At 37.8% G+C, this 18,880-nt stretch overlaps 1 protein-coding gene across 3 annotated transcripts in view; it reads left to right on the top strand.

Annotated features, from left to right (window-relative positions):
- Positions 1 to 18,880, top strand: part of VPS13B (vacuolar protein sorting 13 homolog B) — a 947,892-nt gene that overhangs the window by 578,095 nt on the left and 350,917 nt on the right. For 2 of the 3 annotated variants that reach the window (XM_065397834.1, XM_065397833.1), the window contains exons 25-28: positions 2,676 to 2,847; positions 7,422 to 7,536; positions 9,868 to 10,009; positions 13,218 to 13,626. In XM_065397834.1, the coding sequence (XP_065253906.1) occupies positions 2,676 to 2,847; positions 7,422 to 7,536; positions 9,868 to 10,009; positions 13,218 to 13,626 (838 nt within the window). Of the gene's footprint in view, positions 1 to 2,675; positions 2,848 to 7,421; positions 7,537 to 9,210; positions 9,278 to 9,867; positions 10,010 to 13,217; positions 13,627 to 18,880 lie in introns of those variants that run through there. The other variant, XM_065397835.1, reaches the window with a different exon arrangement.

Raw genomic sequence — 18,880 nt, 5'->3', positions numbered from 1 at the left:
CCATATAGGAGGGGAAAATAGTATGGGCCTGTCTAAAAAAGTAGCTCCCCTCTGTCTGATCAACCATCATCCAAACCAGTTTTTCAATGTGGCTTTCATTTGTTTTGCTCTTTCTCAGAGAGCACTCATCTTTGTGGCCTTGTCTGTCAAGTCTTTCCAATTTTAGAGAAGGAACAGAGTTTGCTGATGCAACAGAAGCTAAATGCTTCCCATAGGTGAGCACTTTTATCATAAGGACAGACCTATCAAGAAACTCATCATGCGCTCAGCCAGCATTTTGAGGAGCAAATACAAAACAAAACAAGTATATTCTCACTGCCTTTGTTTCATATTAGGGGGATATGTGGGGGGGGGAGGAGAGGAAAAAGGAGAAAACTCTTATTTAACACTTCTGTCCTGGATAACCATCAAAACAGTGGTGGTTATGAGTTAATTAGATAGTGTGTGCACCCTTCCACAGTAATAAAACAGTTAGTGGTCTGTCCAGTGCTTTAACTCCTTAATAATCACATGATTGTTAGTATTCTCTGTTTGTACTGTTGTAGGTTCTAGAAGCCACAGTTAAGGAGCCCATTTGTGCCAGACATTATATATACATATTACAAAAAGACAAATGAAATCACTTAAATGTGCAAGAATACTGTAGGTTTCTTCATGAGTGATGGAAATAACAACAGGGCGGCAACCAGAGAAGAGGAAGGAAAAGGGGGGAAAATAGGCTCCTGTACTGTCAGATATGGATCGATTTTTGTGAAGGTAATCAGAGGTGAGGTCCAGTTTGTTGGTTGAAATTTCCTCCTCTTTCCTGGTGGCAGGAACCAGCTAAGAAAGCATCAGCCAAGCAGTCAAACACCAAATCTAAAAGACATTAAGGGATGTTGTTAAAACCTTTAAAAACGCATGGCCTGACACCCAATAAGTTTTGTAACCATTAAACCCACAACTTAAAAAGAAAAGTAAGAAAAGTGAAGGAGAGAATAGGTATTGAAACTCCAGTGAAATAAAATCAACCACAAGCTGAGGAAATCCTTTCGATTTTTATAACTGTATAGTCCATGGAAAACTACCCAGTTTGTTATGGCATTTATTTCCAATAGTGTCTTAACCCAAACAATCTTATCTTGTAAACAAATCATCCTTGAACACAGCCTCAGAAGATATCAACAGTCCTCAAAACAAGGTTCCCCGCATTAATTGTTTTCTCCTTAGCATGATTTTGAGTAAGTATTTTTGGCTTTTCTAAAAGTTCCAGGATAAAAGTCCAGAGTGCAACGGTCTTAAATCTATAGGTTGGTCATGTCAGTTGGACACATTTGCTGACATTGTCCACGAATGTCCCTGCATCTGCCACTCTGACCAGCTATGTGGTCTTCCCCATGGCAGCAGAGCCAAAATACTGATATATTCAAGTTACCCATGGTTCTGCTTCCATGAGTCTCCCAGTGCATCTGTTATGGCAGTGTGAGGAACCATAGATGCCCAAGGCACTGCTGCCTTGGCTGCCTCATCCCAGCAGGCAGAAGTGCAATGGGGGAACTCCATCTGTATGTGCATACATATTGGGATCCACTCCTGCAGCCCCCCTGCAAAGCACACCCCCACTCTCACATCTCTTCTTCCTCTACTCCCTCATAGACCTAATCAAACCTCTCTTCCCTTCACAAAGCCCAGATTTCACCCTCTGTTATGCACAAATACACTATCTTTCCCACCTCCACCCCAGAGCTCCCTGTTGGCCAGCGTTGATCCACCAGGGTTTTTGTGAAGAGAAGAGCTAATGAGGCAGGCTAGCGGTGTTGTAAAATGGAAGTAAGTGATAGAACTTGACAGTTTCATCATATAATCTGGGCAAAACTCCATTAGGTTTTCCTGAATAGGGGGACTAACTCTTCATGTGTCTAATTTTAAATATTCAAAAATGGCTTATGTCCAAGACATTATCAGAATGTGTGTGTGTGTGAAGTTTGGCGGTCTATAGTAGTTCAACTAGAAGAACTTCAGAGGTGTGATGAAAATAGGAAAATTCAAAAGGAGAGGGTTCTTATGTATAATTTTCCCATTGCAAATTTAACAAAGACTTTGTCCAAAAAATACATTGAAAATTCAGGTGTCCTGTGGAGAATTATTGACCCAAATTTGGAGGCTAATTTCAGTCCAAAGAGATGAAAGACAGGGTTATCCATTCTGTGTTAAGAGCAAATCTCAATGCACCCTTAATTATGGAGTTGTTACCAATGCTTCCATAATCTGTGGTGCTTTTGCATTTTAAAAAGTATTTTTTTTTAATTAACTGATATTTTGTCTTGAAAAAAATCCATCATATTGTATGAAGTGGTGTAGATTTGACCATGTTTCTTATAGTGTTGCCAACTAATTGAATAGTACTGATTAATTAAGTAATCATATATTTCTCTGAAGGTAATTATCTTATTGTGTAAGTGCTAGGAGCACAGGTATTATTATTTATTAACTGTGCTACTCAATAGAGCAATGAAATACTAATTTAGTGCCACACTGGAAGGTGGCTTACAAATGATCAGTGTATAAGCATATTATATACAGTATATGAATATGACCTGTTATAGTATTTTAGACATTCATGTGAAGTATTTCTAAATTATTACATAATCTGGTTGGTCATTGAGCCTTTTCAGTTAGTATTTCTCTTTTTCTAGGCCGATTCTGTACAAGGTGGTGATGATTCTCCATTCTCAGACTCTGTTACCTTGGAGCAAACAACAAGTAACATTGGAATATCAAGTGGACGTGTTAGCTTGTGGATGCAATGGATGTTGCCAAAAATTACTATAAAGCTGTTTGCACCAGATCCTGGAAGTAAAGGCACAGGTATGGTACATAGAATTATCTATTTTAATTTAGTACTTTAAGTGTGTAGTTATTTTAAGATAAAACCAATAGCAATTTAGAGCAAGTATTCATGAATTAAAAACTGATAATTATAAAAAGATGCACGTGTTTGTCCAGTGTTTTAGCGTACTGCAATATGCTGTCATGCATGGGATCAGACTTCAACATTGTCCTTTGCACCTGGATTAGCAGAGATTGGGAGCATTGTAAAGGCAGTCTTGGGGCTTAGTCTTAGCCCACAACGTGTTCTTTTAAATTTGAAGACAATTTGTTCACTTCTTTTGAGTTATGCAAGTATGAAAAACAGTATATTTTTTTCTCATGTGAAGTTATTCTCTTGTTTTTCCCACTCAGAGACTTCAGAAACAGGTGGCTGTTAAAATTTAATTTGGCACATGGCTCATCCTCAAAAGGAATAGTACTATACTAAATCTGAATTAAAAGTTTGTTAGTCGTTTTAAATGATACAGGACAAAAGTTTGTGCATCAGCAGTGTGCATGTTTTAATAAGGTTTTTTTTTGTGATGGTATGTGCCCAACTGTAAGCCGCTATACACAATTTTGCATTTTTCTATCAACATTTAAAAATTGTGTTGATTTTTAAATGACATTGTGACCAGGGTCCCAATGGGGGCCAGCTAAGATCACTCAATTAGCGGGAACTGCAAAGAATGGGGAAGACAAATCCCCATAAAGCTGGTGGATATTCTACTACTTAGATTTACCAAGCCAGCATAGTACAGCTTCTTTATTACCTAACTGGTTATTCAGAAGTCCAAACAACACAGTTCCCTTAAAGTGATCCAGCCTCAGGCGTCTATCCAGGTACCCACATCAAATATGATGAACATTTCTGTAAATCTTTATTTCATCATATAAAAGAAAAGGTTCTACCAATCCCAAAGGATCGGACACATTACCTCCCAGGTTAATGAATGTTTCAGATCTTACCCAAATACACTCTACAGCCAATTCTTATTAACTAAACTAAAATTTATTAAAAAACAACACAGAGAGAGTATGGTTAAAAGATCAGTATACATACAGACATGAGTTCAATTCATTTAGGTGCATATTCATAGCAGAGATGGTGAGCTTCGTAGTTGCAAAGAGTTCTTTCAGAAATAGTTCATAGGTTATAGTCCAATGTCCAAATATCATATTCAGGTCGTACCAGCATAACTGGGACCTCAGTCTTGCAACTCAAACTTCCCCTGATGAAGCCTAAGTAGATCTGAGATGACAGAATCAGGACCCAAAGATCTTTTATACAATTTCATGTCCTCTTTGACAAGTTGGGATTTCCTCTGGAACAAAAGGTCATTAGGATGACTTTGAAGGAGGTCCATCACCGGTACTTAGTTATAGAATTAACATAAGGCAATTTGCTTGTTCCTCCACCATTCACAGTACATTTCAAAGAGCGATGAATACCGAGATATCCCGTATTTACAATTCATTTAAATGCTAGGATGTTCTTTTGATCTCTGAACTATCAGAATACTGCATAGACAGGGACTGTTGATTACATTGTCCACCCTACTCATACATATGTAAATACACAAAAACACAAACATTATCTCCGCACATGTCTTTTGAGGGTTATTTATTTTGCAGGATGTTTAACCCTTTCTAGTCATGCGTCACAGACATAAATTTAACACAATATCTGTAATATTTTAAAAATAAGAAGGAATTTAATATGTTTCCGATTACTTTATGTTGAAAATAAAAATATGGTTTAATGGCAGGCGGTACACAATTCACTTCTTACTAACGTTTTTATTTGGGAAATACCATTTTTGCACTAATATGATTTACAAAATCTGCATGAGTTATTTATAAATCGCTTATTATTGTATTAACTTAAATACATATTTTTCTTAGGATGCACACTTGACATCCTTGTTAACAAAATGTACTGGTGCCCTGTTTTAGAAAATGAAGAAACTAATCTATCTGATTAAAGTTAATTTACAAAGAAATGTAGCAGAACATTTGACAGCAGAAACTTAACAGGAAACAAATCTGAAAATTCAGTAGACATGATGATGATAAAAAAAAAAACTTGGCACTTTGTAATGCACTTTGAAAATTAAAAGCATTTTCTACTGATATTATCTAAATTACCGCCATCACCATGATGGTTGTTAGGTAAGTATTATTATGTATACTTTTTATAAACAAGGATACCAGAGCAAAGAGGTTAGGTGACTTGTTCAAGCCCTGAAAGTATTGTTTCTGCCCAGAGCTGGGATTATTGCTCAAGAATTCCTAGCTCTCAGTCATGTTCTTACATCTCTAAATGAAGTCTCTTTTGTGCTATTGTTTAATTTGAGTATCTCTATCCCAGTGGTGGGCAAACTACGGCCCGGAAACCACATCCGGCCCTCCAGACATTTTAATCTGGCCCTCAAGCTCCCACTGGGAAGTGGGGTCCGGGGTTTACCCCGCTCTGGTGCTCCAGCCAGGGAGTGGGGTCGGGGGCTTGCCCCACTCCACACGGCTCCCAGAAGCAGGGGCATGTCCCCCCTCTGGCTCCTACGCATAGGGGCAGCCAGAAGGCTCCGCATGCTGCCCCCACCCCAAGCGCTGCCCCTGCAGCTCCCATTGGCCGGGGACCGCAGCCAATGGGAGCTGAAGGGGCAGCACCTGCGGACAGGACAGTGCGCAGAGCTGCCTGCCGCATCTCCATGTAGGAGCTGGAGGGGGGACATGCCACTGTTTCTGGGAGCTGCTTGAGGTAAGCGCCAAATAGAGCCTGCCCCCCTGAACCTCTCCCATGCCCCAACCCCCTGCCCCAGCCCTGATCCCCCTCCCATGCTCCAAACCTCTCGGTCCCAGCCTGGAGCACCCTCCTGCACCCTCAACCCCTCATCCCCAGCCCCACCCCAGAGCCCGCACCTCTAGCCGGAGCCCTCTCGCCCTCCGACCCCCAATTTTGTGAGTATTCATGGCCCGCCATACAATTTCCATACCTAGATGTGGCCCTCGGACCAAAAAGCTTGCCCACCCCAATCTAGCCTGTTTAATGGTAGCTAAGGCTATAGAGAAAGCTGTATACTGCTCTCTGTCCACAGAATTGCCATTGATGTCAATATTAGCAGTTCACACAGATCAAGAGCAGTAAATGGTCCTGATTCTTTTTAATTGGTTTTCAAGCCAAAATGGACGGAACAAAAATCCTGTACTCATTTCCCCCCCTAAATTTTGAAGGGAAGATGTTCTGTTGTTTCAATACAGTAGTTCAAAACAGCACATTTTTCTAGATTCATTTAATAGCCATAATTGCACAGTAACATACTGAAATCTGGAAGCACTCTTGACTTAATGATGTGCTATTCTATTCTGAAGCTGAAAAGTAAAGTAACCCATCGCTACTTTCAGTGATTTACTGCGATGCTATCCATTTGGAAAATACAGTGAGAGCAAGCTATGAAGAAAAATGACTTGAAAAACTTTGACACCAACGGTCTCAGGATTAATTTCTCAACTCTACTATGTAAACATTAACGTTGCTTTTATGTTTTAATAAGAGCCAGAGTCTCAGTCTAATTTCTGTCCCTTTTTAATGTCCTTTGCCCATTTTTATTACATAATCTGAGGAGTCTATTTAGCAGTAAGTGAGGAGGAGGAGTTGTATTTATTAATCACATTTGTCTCTCTTCTAGTGGATCTTAAATGGTAAATTCCTATCTTGCAGATGTTGTATGTAAAGAGACATGTATACTTATTGTGAATATAAATAATTATACACAGAAACAATGTTAAAAGAACTTTAAAGTTGGTTACAAAGTCAAGCACTCAACAATTAGGAAATCCCAGAATTAAAGTTACCTGTGCAGCCTTAATTCACCCCCCTTTGTGCATGTGCCTTATGATAATCTTTAATTACTTGGTCACATACTATTTTTCCACAGAACTGTTATATCAAACAGACACCTAAAGTGACAAATATTAACTTGATCTTAGTAACAGGGTAAGTGGAGCAGGATTATCACAACTAGGAAAGACATGTTGCTCTGAGAAAACTATTTGTATTTGAGAGCTGACTTCTATTTAAGCAAAATGTGGAGGATTTGGTAAGAGATGTTATCCATCTTGTAGTCAGTGGCTACTCAGATTGCAAAACATCTTTGACAGCTGCTAAACTCTGGTCTGCCTAGAATTATCTAATCTATCCAGGTTTCTATACTGCAATTATCACTGTAGTATTGGATTTTTCCATTCTGAGTTATTTTGACATTTTAGCTTTCTGTTGTATGCTTTACAGCAGAGTTGAGCCCAAATCAAAACAGTCTCAGCATTTTTAAGAGAGGTCTGGATTCTGAATCTGGATCTGAGTTTTGTGACTGGCTCCTGTCTGTGTGATGTTTGAACAAAAATTCACTAAGTGAAAATCCCTGAACTTTGCAGGATGGGAATTAGAGATCCAAATACAAATTGTGGTGACCCAGGCACATTTCTGGTTTATGAACAGTGTTTTATTTATAACACAAATTTAGAGATTGTAATTCATAGATGTTCATTTTAATTATCACTGGTTATTGCAGAGATTTGTGTTGTCAGTGAATTAGAAGATCTCAGCGCCTCAGTAGATGTGCAAGATGTATACACCAAAGTCAAATGTAAAATAGAAAGCTTCAACATTGACCACTACAGAAACAGGTAATTACTGGAAGTCATGCTACATTAATTCCATTCTGAAAACAGAAAGCAGGTTTTTTTTCATTGACAGAATTATTATTTGACTTTTAATTAAAAAATCATTGTGGAATATAGTGAAATAAGCCATAGCTATACTTTTAAAAAAAATAAGCACTGATAATCAGAATTTCCAAGAATTCGACTTGCTTGTAAACAGGGTATACATAAGCCATTTCAGTCTTTAGGGAGAAATAAATTTTGTATGTGGGTGGCACCATTAAAAATTGGTGTTTGTTGAACTAAATGAGAAGCTGTTGTCCAAATGCTTACAATAGGAAATGCCTCAAATACTATACTGTGATTAATTTTATTCTACCAAATAGTAAATGTCTAGGGTTTTTTTGTCTCTCCTACTTGATAAGTTGTTTATTTTTAAGGCATCAGAAGGAAATTTCTAATAAAAGAGATGTTTTTGTGGTTGTGGAGTAGCTGCACTGTAATGCAGGAAACTGAGTTCATTACCTTTGTAGCAGGTGCTAGTCTAATACATAGAATAGCCTTGATAAGCTCTGAGGGAGCCACGTACAGTCTTCATCAGCTGAATGATGAGTTGTCATGAAGCAGAATCCATGGAGGTATGTTGGATATGGTAATTAAGAGAAAATGGGACAATTCTCTAGTGTCCTTTCCTGGGAGAAGACAAAGGCTACATCTACACTACAGGGGGGGGTCGATTTAAGATACGCAAATTCAGCTACGCGAATAGCGTAGCTGAATTCGACGTATCAGATCCGACTTGTGAGGACGGCGGCAAAATCGACTGCCGCGGCTCCCAGTCGACGGCGCTTACTCCCACCTCCGCTGGTGGAGTAAGCGCGTCGATTCGGGGATCGATTGTCGCGTCCTGACGAGACGCGATAAGTCGATCCCCAAGAGATCGATTTCTACCCTCCGATTCAGGCGGGTAGTGTAGACCAGGCCTCAACAAATAATCCATTAAAATATTTTAAAATTTATTATTAGGGTGAGACCTTTCAAAAGTGCCTACGGGATTTAGGAGCACAATTCCTACTGACTTGCAGAGAGACTTGTACTCCTAAATCCCATAGGCATTTTTGAAAGTCTCCCATGAGAACAATAGGAAGGAAATTCAGTGTTAGCCTCTCATTCTGTCCTTAATTCAGTTTTCAGCTAATTTGAGACTTAGTACAATGAACGAACAAACTACAGGGTGTGTATGAAAAGTAGAGCCATTCTGAATATTCTTTCTTTTCTCTGAATTAGAAATATATATTTGTTTGAATGTATTGTAAAAAATTACTAATCAAACCTTACATTTTCTTTCTAGAAACTTCTGTTGCAGTCTGTACCATGAAGCTTTTAGATATAGCGGTGTACACCAAGTCCTCATACTATTAACAAGTTACTTTTTCCACAGGTTCTGTGAAAGGCTTGAGAGGTTCTTTGTTCTGAATAGTCTAAAGCTTCAAACTCTCCAAAGCTTCCTTCCAACTTAGTAGTGTTCTTTTTCTGCTAAAGTTTTATCAGTTTATTAAGTTACTCCACTTAACATAATTGCATTGTCAAAGCCAGTTTCAATTCATAAACTATTCAAAGTACACTCTATATATGACTAAATTCTGTGGACTCAAACCAAATGCAGAGAACAGATAAGGTGAACATTCTGTTTTCCAGGCCAGGGGAAGGCTGGCAGTCAGGACATTCTGAAGGAATATTTCTACAATGCAAAGAAAAACTTGTGGTGAGATTTTTGTAGTGGAATAAGATGCTTAACAAAATAACTCTGTTCTAAAACTTAAACAATATAATTTTTCTTTGTTCTCAGACATGTTCAGAAGAATGATTGCAAGAATTATAATATAAAACATAATTTTACCACTTCATAACCAATTTTGTGCTTATGAACAAGTACTCTAAATTTGAAATGTAATTGGATACTGTTTTCCTTTCTCCATTTTTTTGTTCTTGTAATCATCCTCTTCCACGCTAATAAAGCTTTTTGCTGAATTTTTATTTCCGGGAAAATCAAGTGATAAGTCTGTTTTGTGTGCAGAATTCTATTAGATTTTAATTCCATGACCTCTTGGTTGGGTTGTCCTTTCCCATAAATTACAGTTTTTCAAATTTATATTTTTCACACCAGTGTTTCTTTTGATTTCCTTGAATTTGGGCATTTCAGAAGGTGTGTGTGACACATGCTATATCTCACAGCTGTGCAGAGCTATGCAAATTTCAGCATAATTTAAAATTCTAAATTTTTTTGGCTTATGGCTTTTGTTTTGTTTTGTTTTTCTTTTTGTCTTTTTCCTCCTCTCTGTTCATCACCTCAAGCCTTGGGGAAGAGTGTTGGTCTCTGGGGCAATACGGAGGTGTATTCCTTTCCTGTACTGACAAGCTGAACAGACGTACCTTGTTGGTTCGACCCGTCAGCAAGCAGGATCCTTTCAGTAATTTCTCTGGCTTCTTTCCTCCTGTAAGAAATCCTTTTAAAACTTATACTACAGAACTTCCATTAACAAATATAAGTAGGAGAAAAATTATCTCAAATGTCATTAGTTTCTTCCCATTATTTGTCATTTATAAATTCTCTGTACTGAATATATTTATTATCTGTTTTACTCCCTTTTTGTTCCCTGGCAACAATTGTCAAATTCCTTTGCCTGGGCCTGGGAATCATAGAATGTCAGGGTTGGAAGGGACCTCAGAAGGTCATCTAATCCAACCCCCTGCTCAAAGCAGGGCTAGTCCCCAGACAGATTTTTGCCCCAGATTCCCTAAATGGCCCCCTCAAGGATTGAACTGACAACCCTGGGTTTAGCAGGCCAATGCTCAAACCACTGAGCTATTCCTCCCTCCATCCCCCGGGGAAGCAGTGTCCTTTGTGTTCCTCTGAAATCTACACCACTGCTATTTGGTAAAGTGGCACAGCTAGAATGCCTCATTTAAAGTAACTAAGATCCTGATCGCACAATGCACTTAAGCACATGCATAAGCTTAAGCATGTGAGTAGTCCCATTGAAATCAGTGGGACTGCTCAAATACTTTAAAGATAAGCATGTATGGAAGTGATTGAGGCCCAAATGTGTGAGCAAAAGCCAGTATTGTACGTTGTACCTTGTTTGTGGTGGCTGTAATGATATTCTCAGTGCCTTTAATTACTTTACATAACTGAGCTATGCCTTAAACTAATTTATTCACATATATTATTTACAATATATGCACTAATTACAGCAAACCGTTCATGTGGTCACAATTCCTTGAAAGTCTCAGAACATTACAGTAGTCTCAGCCAGCAAGTAATATGAGTTACTTAACTGTTTCTCTTGCATGGCCTTTTTCGTATTTGATAAATAGTCATGAGCAAGCACAAAACTTGAAATGGCCTAGAAGTAATCCCAAAAAAAGCATAAAGGGCCAAAATGTGCTAACCTGGGTGCCTGTTAGGCTTGGCTCACCTCCCTACTTCGAGCATTGCTACCTAGCTCCTGGTGCATGGAGTCGCAGTGCTGCTCAGGTTTGGCCCTACTCCCCTGAAGGGAGGTGGCCGGGTCAAATTTGAGTAAGTGATGTTGCAACTTGGCGCACAGGCTCACACAAATTTGGCCTAGCCTCACCACCATCAGGGGGGTCAGGCCAAACCTGAGCAATACTGCGATGCCAGGGGCCCAGTCGTAACTCCTGGAGCAGGGAGCTGAGCCCAGCAAGCCCTGCAGGATAGGAGCTGGTTCAACCAGGACAGGGGTTTTGTGGGTTAAAGCAGACAGACCCACAAAACCCAGAACTATTGGGGTGCCTTACTGCACACTACACATATCTACACTTTTGATGGCGTATAGGGTACATGTGTAGTGACACTTCTCAGTAAAAAGCAGGCTGCATCCAGACTGCAGTGCGTAGCTACACACAGCAGTGAAAGGTTCTGGCAGGAGGGAGGCAGCAGGAAAAGGTTCTGGCAGTGGGAGTCTTTCCCCACAGCCAGAGCCTTTCACTGCTGTGGAAAAGGCTCTGGCAATGGGGAGGCAACGGGACAGTACACTGCTAAAAATAGCAGTGTAGATATGGGAGGCACTGCTTGGGCATGTGGAAAGCCGTGTGGGGTACATACCTTAAGGTTCTGGTGTGTCCTTACTCACCTAAGCAGTGCTTCACCATCCACACTGAAATGTATACCTGTGCTGGGGGGACATGCAATGTTTGTACTCTGCATGCTGCCATAAGTGTAATCAAGAGTGCTTTCAGGCAGTTTTGCTTAGTACGCTTCTGAAGTGTATTAAGCTAATGTGCACAAAGGTACTCTTAGTGTGCAGTACAAATGTCCACATGGGGAGTTAGTACAGAGTAGCTAGTGTGGGCTTTTCCCCAATGTAGACAAACCTTATGTATTCAGTCTCTCATATTCACAGAAATGATTTCTTTTTTAAATTAATAAAAATACAAGCATACAATTTTTCTAGCAACTCTCATTGAAGTCAATGGGAGTAGAGACCTGAGCAGGTTACAGCACGGACCCTTTATCTTTAGTGGTGTGATAGATTATATGGAATATTTTTGTGTTAGTGGAAGTTCTGTTCCATTTGATTTATTTTCTGTCATGAATATGTCCATCATTCTTTTACTTATTCTAGTTGTTTAAATTTGTTCTAATAAGAGTGAAAGCTAACTTACTAATTTGTTACAATTCACTTAATCATATGATCTTTCAGCTTCTCAGCATTTCAAATACTTTTTACATTTATGTAAGAAGTTAGTGCTTACATTTAAAAATACATTAATTAGTAATTCTGAATAAATAAAATCTGAAAATGTTGAAAGAAGCATCTACTCTGTTTACAAAATGCAGTTGCTATACTTATGCTTGAGTGATTAAACACTATTAACATAATGATATATAATATTATGTCAAAACCAATTTGATTTTATTTGCTTTCCTTTATTATTAAAATTATTTAATTTGTTTTATTAATTTATTTTAAAATTCTCAACTTCTGCAGTAGCTCACTCAAGGTCAACTTTCAGTCAGAAATGAATGTTTCATCTAGATACTGGAGGAGATTTTTCAAAGGTACAAGATGTCAGGAGCCTAATACACTCTGACAGCCAATGGGAGTTAGTCATCTAACTTCCAAATGTGCCTTTGAAAATCTTTCCCTCTGTGAAAAGAAATCTTGCAGATTTCTGAAGAATAATGTAATAAATTTTGAAAGTTTTTTTTATGTATTGAGATGAATTATTTAGTGTATTGTGTGTAGTAGTTAGTATTTTGGGTGTTCTGCAGGAGAAATTTTAAGTACAAAGTTATCTTGCCACCACTGGTACAGAGTGATGGTTGGGCCCACAGAGGGAATGAAAGGGAATAAAAGCGATAATAAACTCTCTAAAATGAAGAAGGGATAAGGGAATGTAGATAATTTTAAGCTTATGCACAATTTTTTAATACATATTTTTTGATAAATTTTGACTTTCTGAAGTGCTATGAGGTAGATGGCCCTTCTTAAGATTTAAATAAACCTTTTCTTAAGTTGTTTGGAGAAAGTAAGAATCCCTCTTTCCCCCCCCCCCCCCCCAAAAAAAACGTGAAAAGATGGGCTAATAAAGAAATAATAGCAATTGCTCTCTGTTTAAGATGTTTAACCTGTTCTCTTTACAACAGTTTTCATTATTGTTTCTTTTTCCTGGAACAGACAACTGCAAAACTTTTAGATGGCTCACACCAACAACATGGATTTCTCTCTCTCACTTATACAAAGGCTGTGACAAAAAATGTCCGGCACAAGTTGATATCAAGAAATGAACGAAGAACTTTCCATAAGTTATCTGAAGGTCTTAATGATGGTTCTCCTCATTTTCTTCACGAGATCCTTCTTTCTGCTCAGGCATTTGATGTTGTCCTATGTTTCCCTTTGCTTAATGCAATTGCAAGTATATTTCAAGCAAGGCTGCCAAGGAATCAAAAAGAGAAAAGCAAATCACCTGGCCAACCTATGAGGACTCATACTCTAACATCTCGGAACTTACCTCTGATTTATATCAACACAGGTGTAATCAGAGTCTTCTTTCCCAAAACTGAGGAAATGCAACATGATACAGGAGGTACTATGTACTATATGAATATATTTATTATGTGAAACATTTACTTCCTTCACGTTCTTTGGTGAAGGTTAAATGCCACAAGATGAAACAGAGCTCTTAAGCAAGTTTCTTTGCACTCTAGACATGTGAATTATAGGGAAATCTAGTCTCTTTGACCAAAAGGTTCTATCTCAATTATCTCACTGCTTCTTGTGATAATGGCATATTTAGCAATGTCCCTGGGGCTCTCATACTGCAAGGCACAGAGATGGAAAATGTAATTAATATGATACACACTAGATTTCTTAAGAGTTATAGAAATAATTACTTTGGAGGTCTACCTTTGTCTGTCCATAGCATTTGGGCTGTGAATGTGTTTGTTAAAGGAGTTGGTCAGGAGTTGCATGGAGAGAACTTAAGCCCTGAGTCTGCAATTAGATCTGCAAGAGTTGACTCTTGTGCCAGCACTGAACCCCTTTGAGGCCCAGCGGGTGTCCATGCTGATACAAGAATCCACGTAGGTCAGATGGATCCATTTGCAGGAAGAGGACCTTATGGTAGGGAACTATTGAAAACCCTCAGGGTTTACCTACATGAACATTCAGTTCATAGCAAGCTAGAGTGTGAATCTATCCCAGAATTAGCATGTTGCAGACTAACTGTTTGTGTGGACCCTGCTAATATGCATTAACAGTTTGTTAATGAGCCTTGATTTAGTTCCATTTCAAAGAGGACTAGATCAAAATCATTAACAAATTGTTAATGCACATGAGCAGGGTCCACAGTCAGTCAGTCTATGGCAGGCTAGTGCGAAGTAGATTCACATCTCAGCTTGCCACAAACTAAATGTTCATGTTAGACAAGCCTTCAGACAGCTGGGCAGATGGATGGGTACTTAGAAAGATGGAGGGTGTAAAAGCCTTGTGCTCAGTTAAACCACTACTCTAAGTCTCTGCATTAAGTGGCTTGATGCCCACCACAAAATATATTTATTATATTTCTACTCATGCTTTTAATTCTTACATCTACATAGAAAGACATTAACGTTAAAAGTACACCTACAGACAGATAGAGACTATACAGTTACAAGTACTGTACTCCCACTAAAAAGAATAAGGAGTACTCGTGGCACCTTAGAGACTAACAAATTTATTTGGGCATAAGCTTTCGTGGGCTAAAACCCAATTCGTTTATGCCCAAATAAATTTGTTAGTCTCTAAGGTGCCACAAGGACTCCTTGTTCTTTTTGCTGATATAGACTAACACGGCTACCACTCTGAAACCTGTACTCCCACTATCAACTACTCTTCTGAGAAAGGAATAAAATGCATTACTGTTATAATGCTATGTTTACGTAAGTCATATAGATATGGGTTGTTACTATTATCTGCAATAATACACAATCTAAACCCATGAGGGTAGAGTTTAAATTTTCACATAACCTAACAACAAGAGGTGCAGACAGAGAGAGTTTAGTTGGATTATTTTTTTGCCAACATCCTCTACAGTTTTCCAACTGGGAATGGCAGAAATACAGTCAGATAAAATTAGAATGGCTTTATTGGCAAGGAAGAGTTATCGTTCTGCTGGGAAGGGAGTCTGAGGCATGCTGTCAAGGAAATTTTTTAAAGAATATGTTTTTGCAACATCTGTAGCTTTGCACTTCATTAAAATTACATTTATAAAAAATGCTCTGGCTGGCTTAGAGAAAGAAAGACTGACCCTGTGCTATCCACGTTTTTAAGCCATTACAAATAGCAAAACTGCTGTGGGTAAGCTTGAATGAAGGCGGTAAACACACATGCATGTATAAAGAATGGACAAAAAAGTTAAGACTTTATTGAAATAAAAAATGAACAAACTAACCCCAAAAACTAGAAGTTCTGGAGTTTCATGAAAATATGAAGGTCAGTGCCAGACCCTTTCCATCTCTTCTTTTACCCCAACCCTTTCTAAACTCAGGTACTTCTGAATGAGGACATTGAGGTCTCCTTGCCCATGAAGTCTAGAGATTGTAACAAAGGCCAAGGCTTGAATATGACCAGCTGTTATTTTTAAATTAACAGTGGCCCTTTAAATATTAGGATTTTAATTGCTTTTGAAGGCCTCTGTACTATATAGTACAACACCTGCAAGAGGTGTTCATATATTAGTTTCACGTAATTACAGTATACCAAAAAAAGTTGCTATTTCAATATGACAACTTAAATTAATATGCTACATGGTACTATACTGGGCACATTTTCTCTAAATGTTTCATACATTAACTATTAAAATATATTTGATCTTTCCTTTGCCATCAGTTAGGACATCTATTAGTCACAGGCCTGTGTAACCACTGATGCCTATTTTCTTTTTAAAAATTCAGTGTAACTTTTCTTTTCTTCAGCACAAAATGTTCCAAGTGTCATATGTTTCTTTGATAGTATTTCAGTAGCACAACCAGATCAGAGGTGTTTTCTAGCAAGTCTCATGCTGGACTTGGTGATCCCCAAAGATAACAAGCTGTAACGTTGCACTTTTCATGTTGATCATAATTTTTTTCTCACTCCTCTATATCTAAAGACATGATTACACTGAAACAAATGTTGTACAAGACAGTCTCTTTAATACCAGGAAACTTAAAGCTGTTACAAAAATGAATGTTGATGTTATATACTGTATTTTAAATACTTACTGTCTGGGGCCCTGATCCTGAAAACATGGCGCAGCTTAACACTCATAGTAGTCCCACTGAATTCAGTAGGACTACTTATATTCATGAAGTTAATGTACCTGTGTATGACTCTGCATTCTCGAGCCTACATAAATTATATAAACAAGTTTTATTTAATTGTGCCATTATTCTTGAGGATTATTTTTTTTTTTTTACATAAAATGCCAAAAAGCATGAAAAGCTTCACCAAGTGCAAGCACAGTGCTAAACAAAGAATTTAGCTCTTGAGGCTGTGTAACAGTTGGATTACATAAACATTTAAGAATTACTTCTAAAATATCTGTTTAAAGAATCCTAAAATATAACAATTGCAGTATGGCGCCTGACTTTATGTACTGTAACTTCTGTTTTCTACTTTTGCAGTATGTTTATAGTCATCTAATTTAACAAAAGAGCAAAATGAATTTTATGTACTCATGAAATATAGTTTAATGCATCTAACAGCCCATGTAAAGAATGAAACTAATTATTTTTAAAAACCTCATATGAAGGATACAAAAGTACAAGATTAGCTTTCCCATATATTAGTCAAGTGAGTGCTTTGCCAGTGAGCCACAGGTGTGCAGCACTAGGGGTAGATGAAAACAAAAGTGAATGTGAGGGGCCTTATGACATATATATCTATAATAAATTTGTCCCAGGGTGCATTCATTATGTGTAATATATACATTCTTACTCAGAGCTTTAGAAATACATAAACAGGCAACCATGGTTTTATTCATTATAATTTTCCCCATAGAAGATTTCCCCTGAAAAGTTGAGGAGAGTATGTGTGGCAGAATATGAGTTAAGAGGTGTATTCTCCATCAGTAAATCAGGACATAAATCACCTCTGCCCCCAACACAGAAGCATCAAAATATTGATTAGTATGGTACTCTCTATATATGTTAAAGAGTTAATTTGTTAAACCATGTGACATTGCATTACTCTTTGGTACATTTTGTGGTAGGTAAGCTGCAAGTGTTGGATGTACTAATAGTATTGAATACTTTTACACACTTTTGTTTCTTTTACCAAAATCCAAACCCTTGTTTTTAGAAGAAAAAAAAAAAAAAGAAGAAGACAGGAGACCTTTCTCAAGTGCTACATTTTTTTGCCAATCTTGCTCACAAATAATGTCATGTTTTACAGCATAAGTATGGTGGTGACCCGAGTAATATTGAGACTAATGAATAGGGTTCTATTTATTGCATTGTAATAAATGATCAAAGTGACAAATACTGGAAACAAGAGACCCAGAACCACTTTTGTTCAGTATTCTAAAATCCTTAGCATAAAAAGGATTTGGGTGAGAAAGGGAGAAAATGCAATACTTAGCATGGGGATCTGCCACCCAAAACCTTTAAAATAATATTTAAAACACATTTAATATACTTCCCTCTTCCCCCACAGACATTTTAAAGCACATTATGTTAATTCAACACCAGCAGGAGGTAGTTTAAGTCTAATATTTAGGCTTTGTAAAAAAAAAAAAAAAAAAAAAAAACTATTTGGTTTTGGTGAAAAATTATTGGCACAAAAAAATTTTTGTGGGCATTTAAAAATTCCGCCTTTAGTGCTTGCCACCAAAACACCTGAGCATCATTTTGGTCAGATTAAAGACTGAAGGATCTGGGCTCTGATTTTTGGGTAGACAGGTTTCCTTCAATCAAATCATTTGTGCTGTCACTCAGTGGTTTACTTTGCTGCATCTTGCATTATGTTGTTTTTTCTGTATTACCCAGAATTCTATGATCCCTGAGATCCGTTCACAAAAATTATATGTCCAGACTACAGAGCATGGCCTCAGAATGTGGCTGTCTGATTCACCAAGAAATGAATTGGTCTGTAGAAGCCATTCAAAAAAAAAAAAAAAAGCTGAGGGCTGACTAGTTCTTTCCACATCAAGCAATGCATTATTTAGTAAAGTACTTCAACCCTCTTCTGTGGCTGAACATTTAGTTTCAGAACAAGATATCTGAAGTATCTTACTGGGTGGCCACAGATGGTAAAATGGGTTGGGTTTGAGTACTTACATATTAAATGGGTTGATATGTCTAATGTATGTAGTATGTATAATACTGAAAATGGAGTGGGAAACTCTATGAGCATGCTCGGTCATATACTTACGATATTACTGGCAGCTTCCCAATTGCCATAAAATCCTTCAAAGTAGGAGTGCTACAAAATACCTAATGCAAGTCTTTGTAGCTGTTGAAACAGAACACAATTTTTTTTCAGTGATGATGCAAGAGAGCCATGAAACTTCAGTGTATGAGCAATAGAATCTAATTTTTTTCTCAACAGAGCTCTGGTTTTATATCTACTACAGCATTCATTTAAAGTAAACCTTTTCTTCATCTGGCTAAAATATAAAACCTAATTTAGACAAAGTAAAAAGCAGAGGTTTTTCATTATAGCAGTTGAGAATGTCACCAAAGAGACTTTTCTTCACAGATACATATCACATCTTTTTATTTTTTTCACAGTGTGTAGGGTATTATATACTGTGCTGAATATATATTGCACACCACTGAGCCCAATCTTGCTATCTTTGTGTTTATCATGTTTGTTGCAAT

The sequence above is a fragment of the Emys orbicularis genome, chromosome 2, assembly GCF_028017835.1.
Source record: "Emys orbicularis isolate rEmyOrb1 chromosome 2, rEmyOrb1.hap1, whole genome shotgun sequence".
Lineage (NCBI taxonomy): Eukaryota > Metazoa > Chordata > Testudines > Emydidae > Emys > Emys orbicularis.
This window is presented reverse-complemented; position numbering and strand designations above follow the sequence as displayed.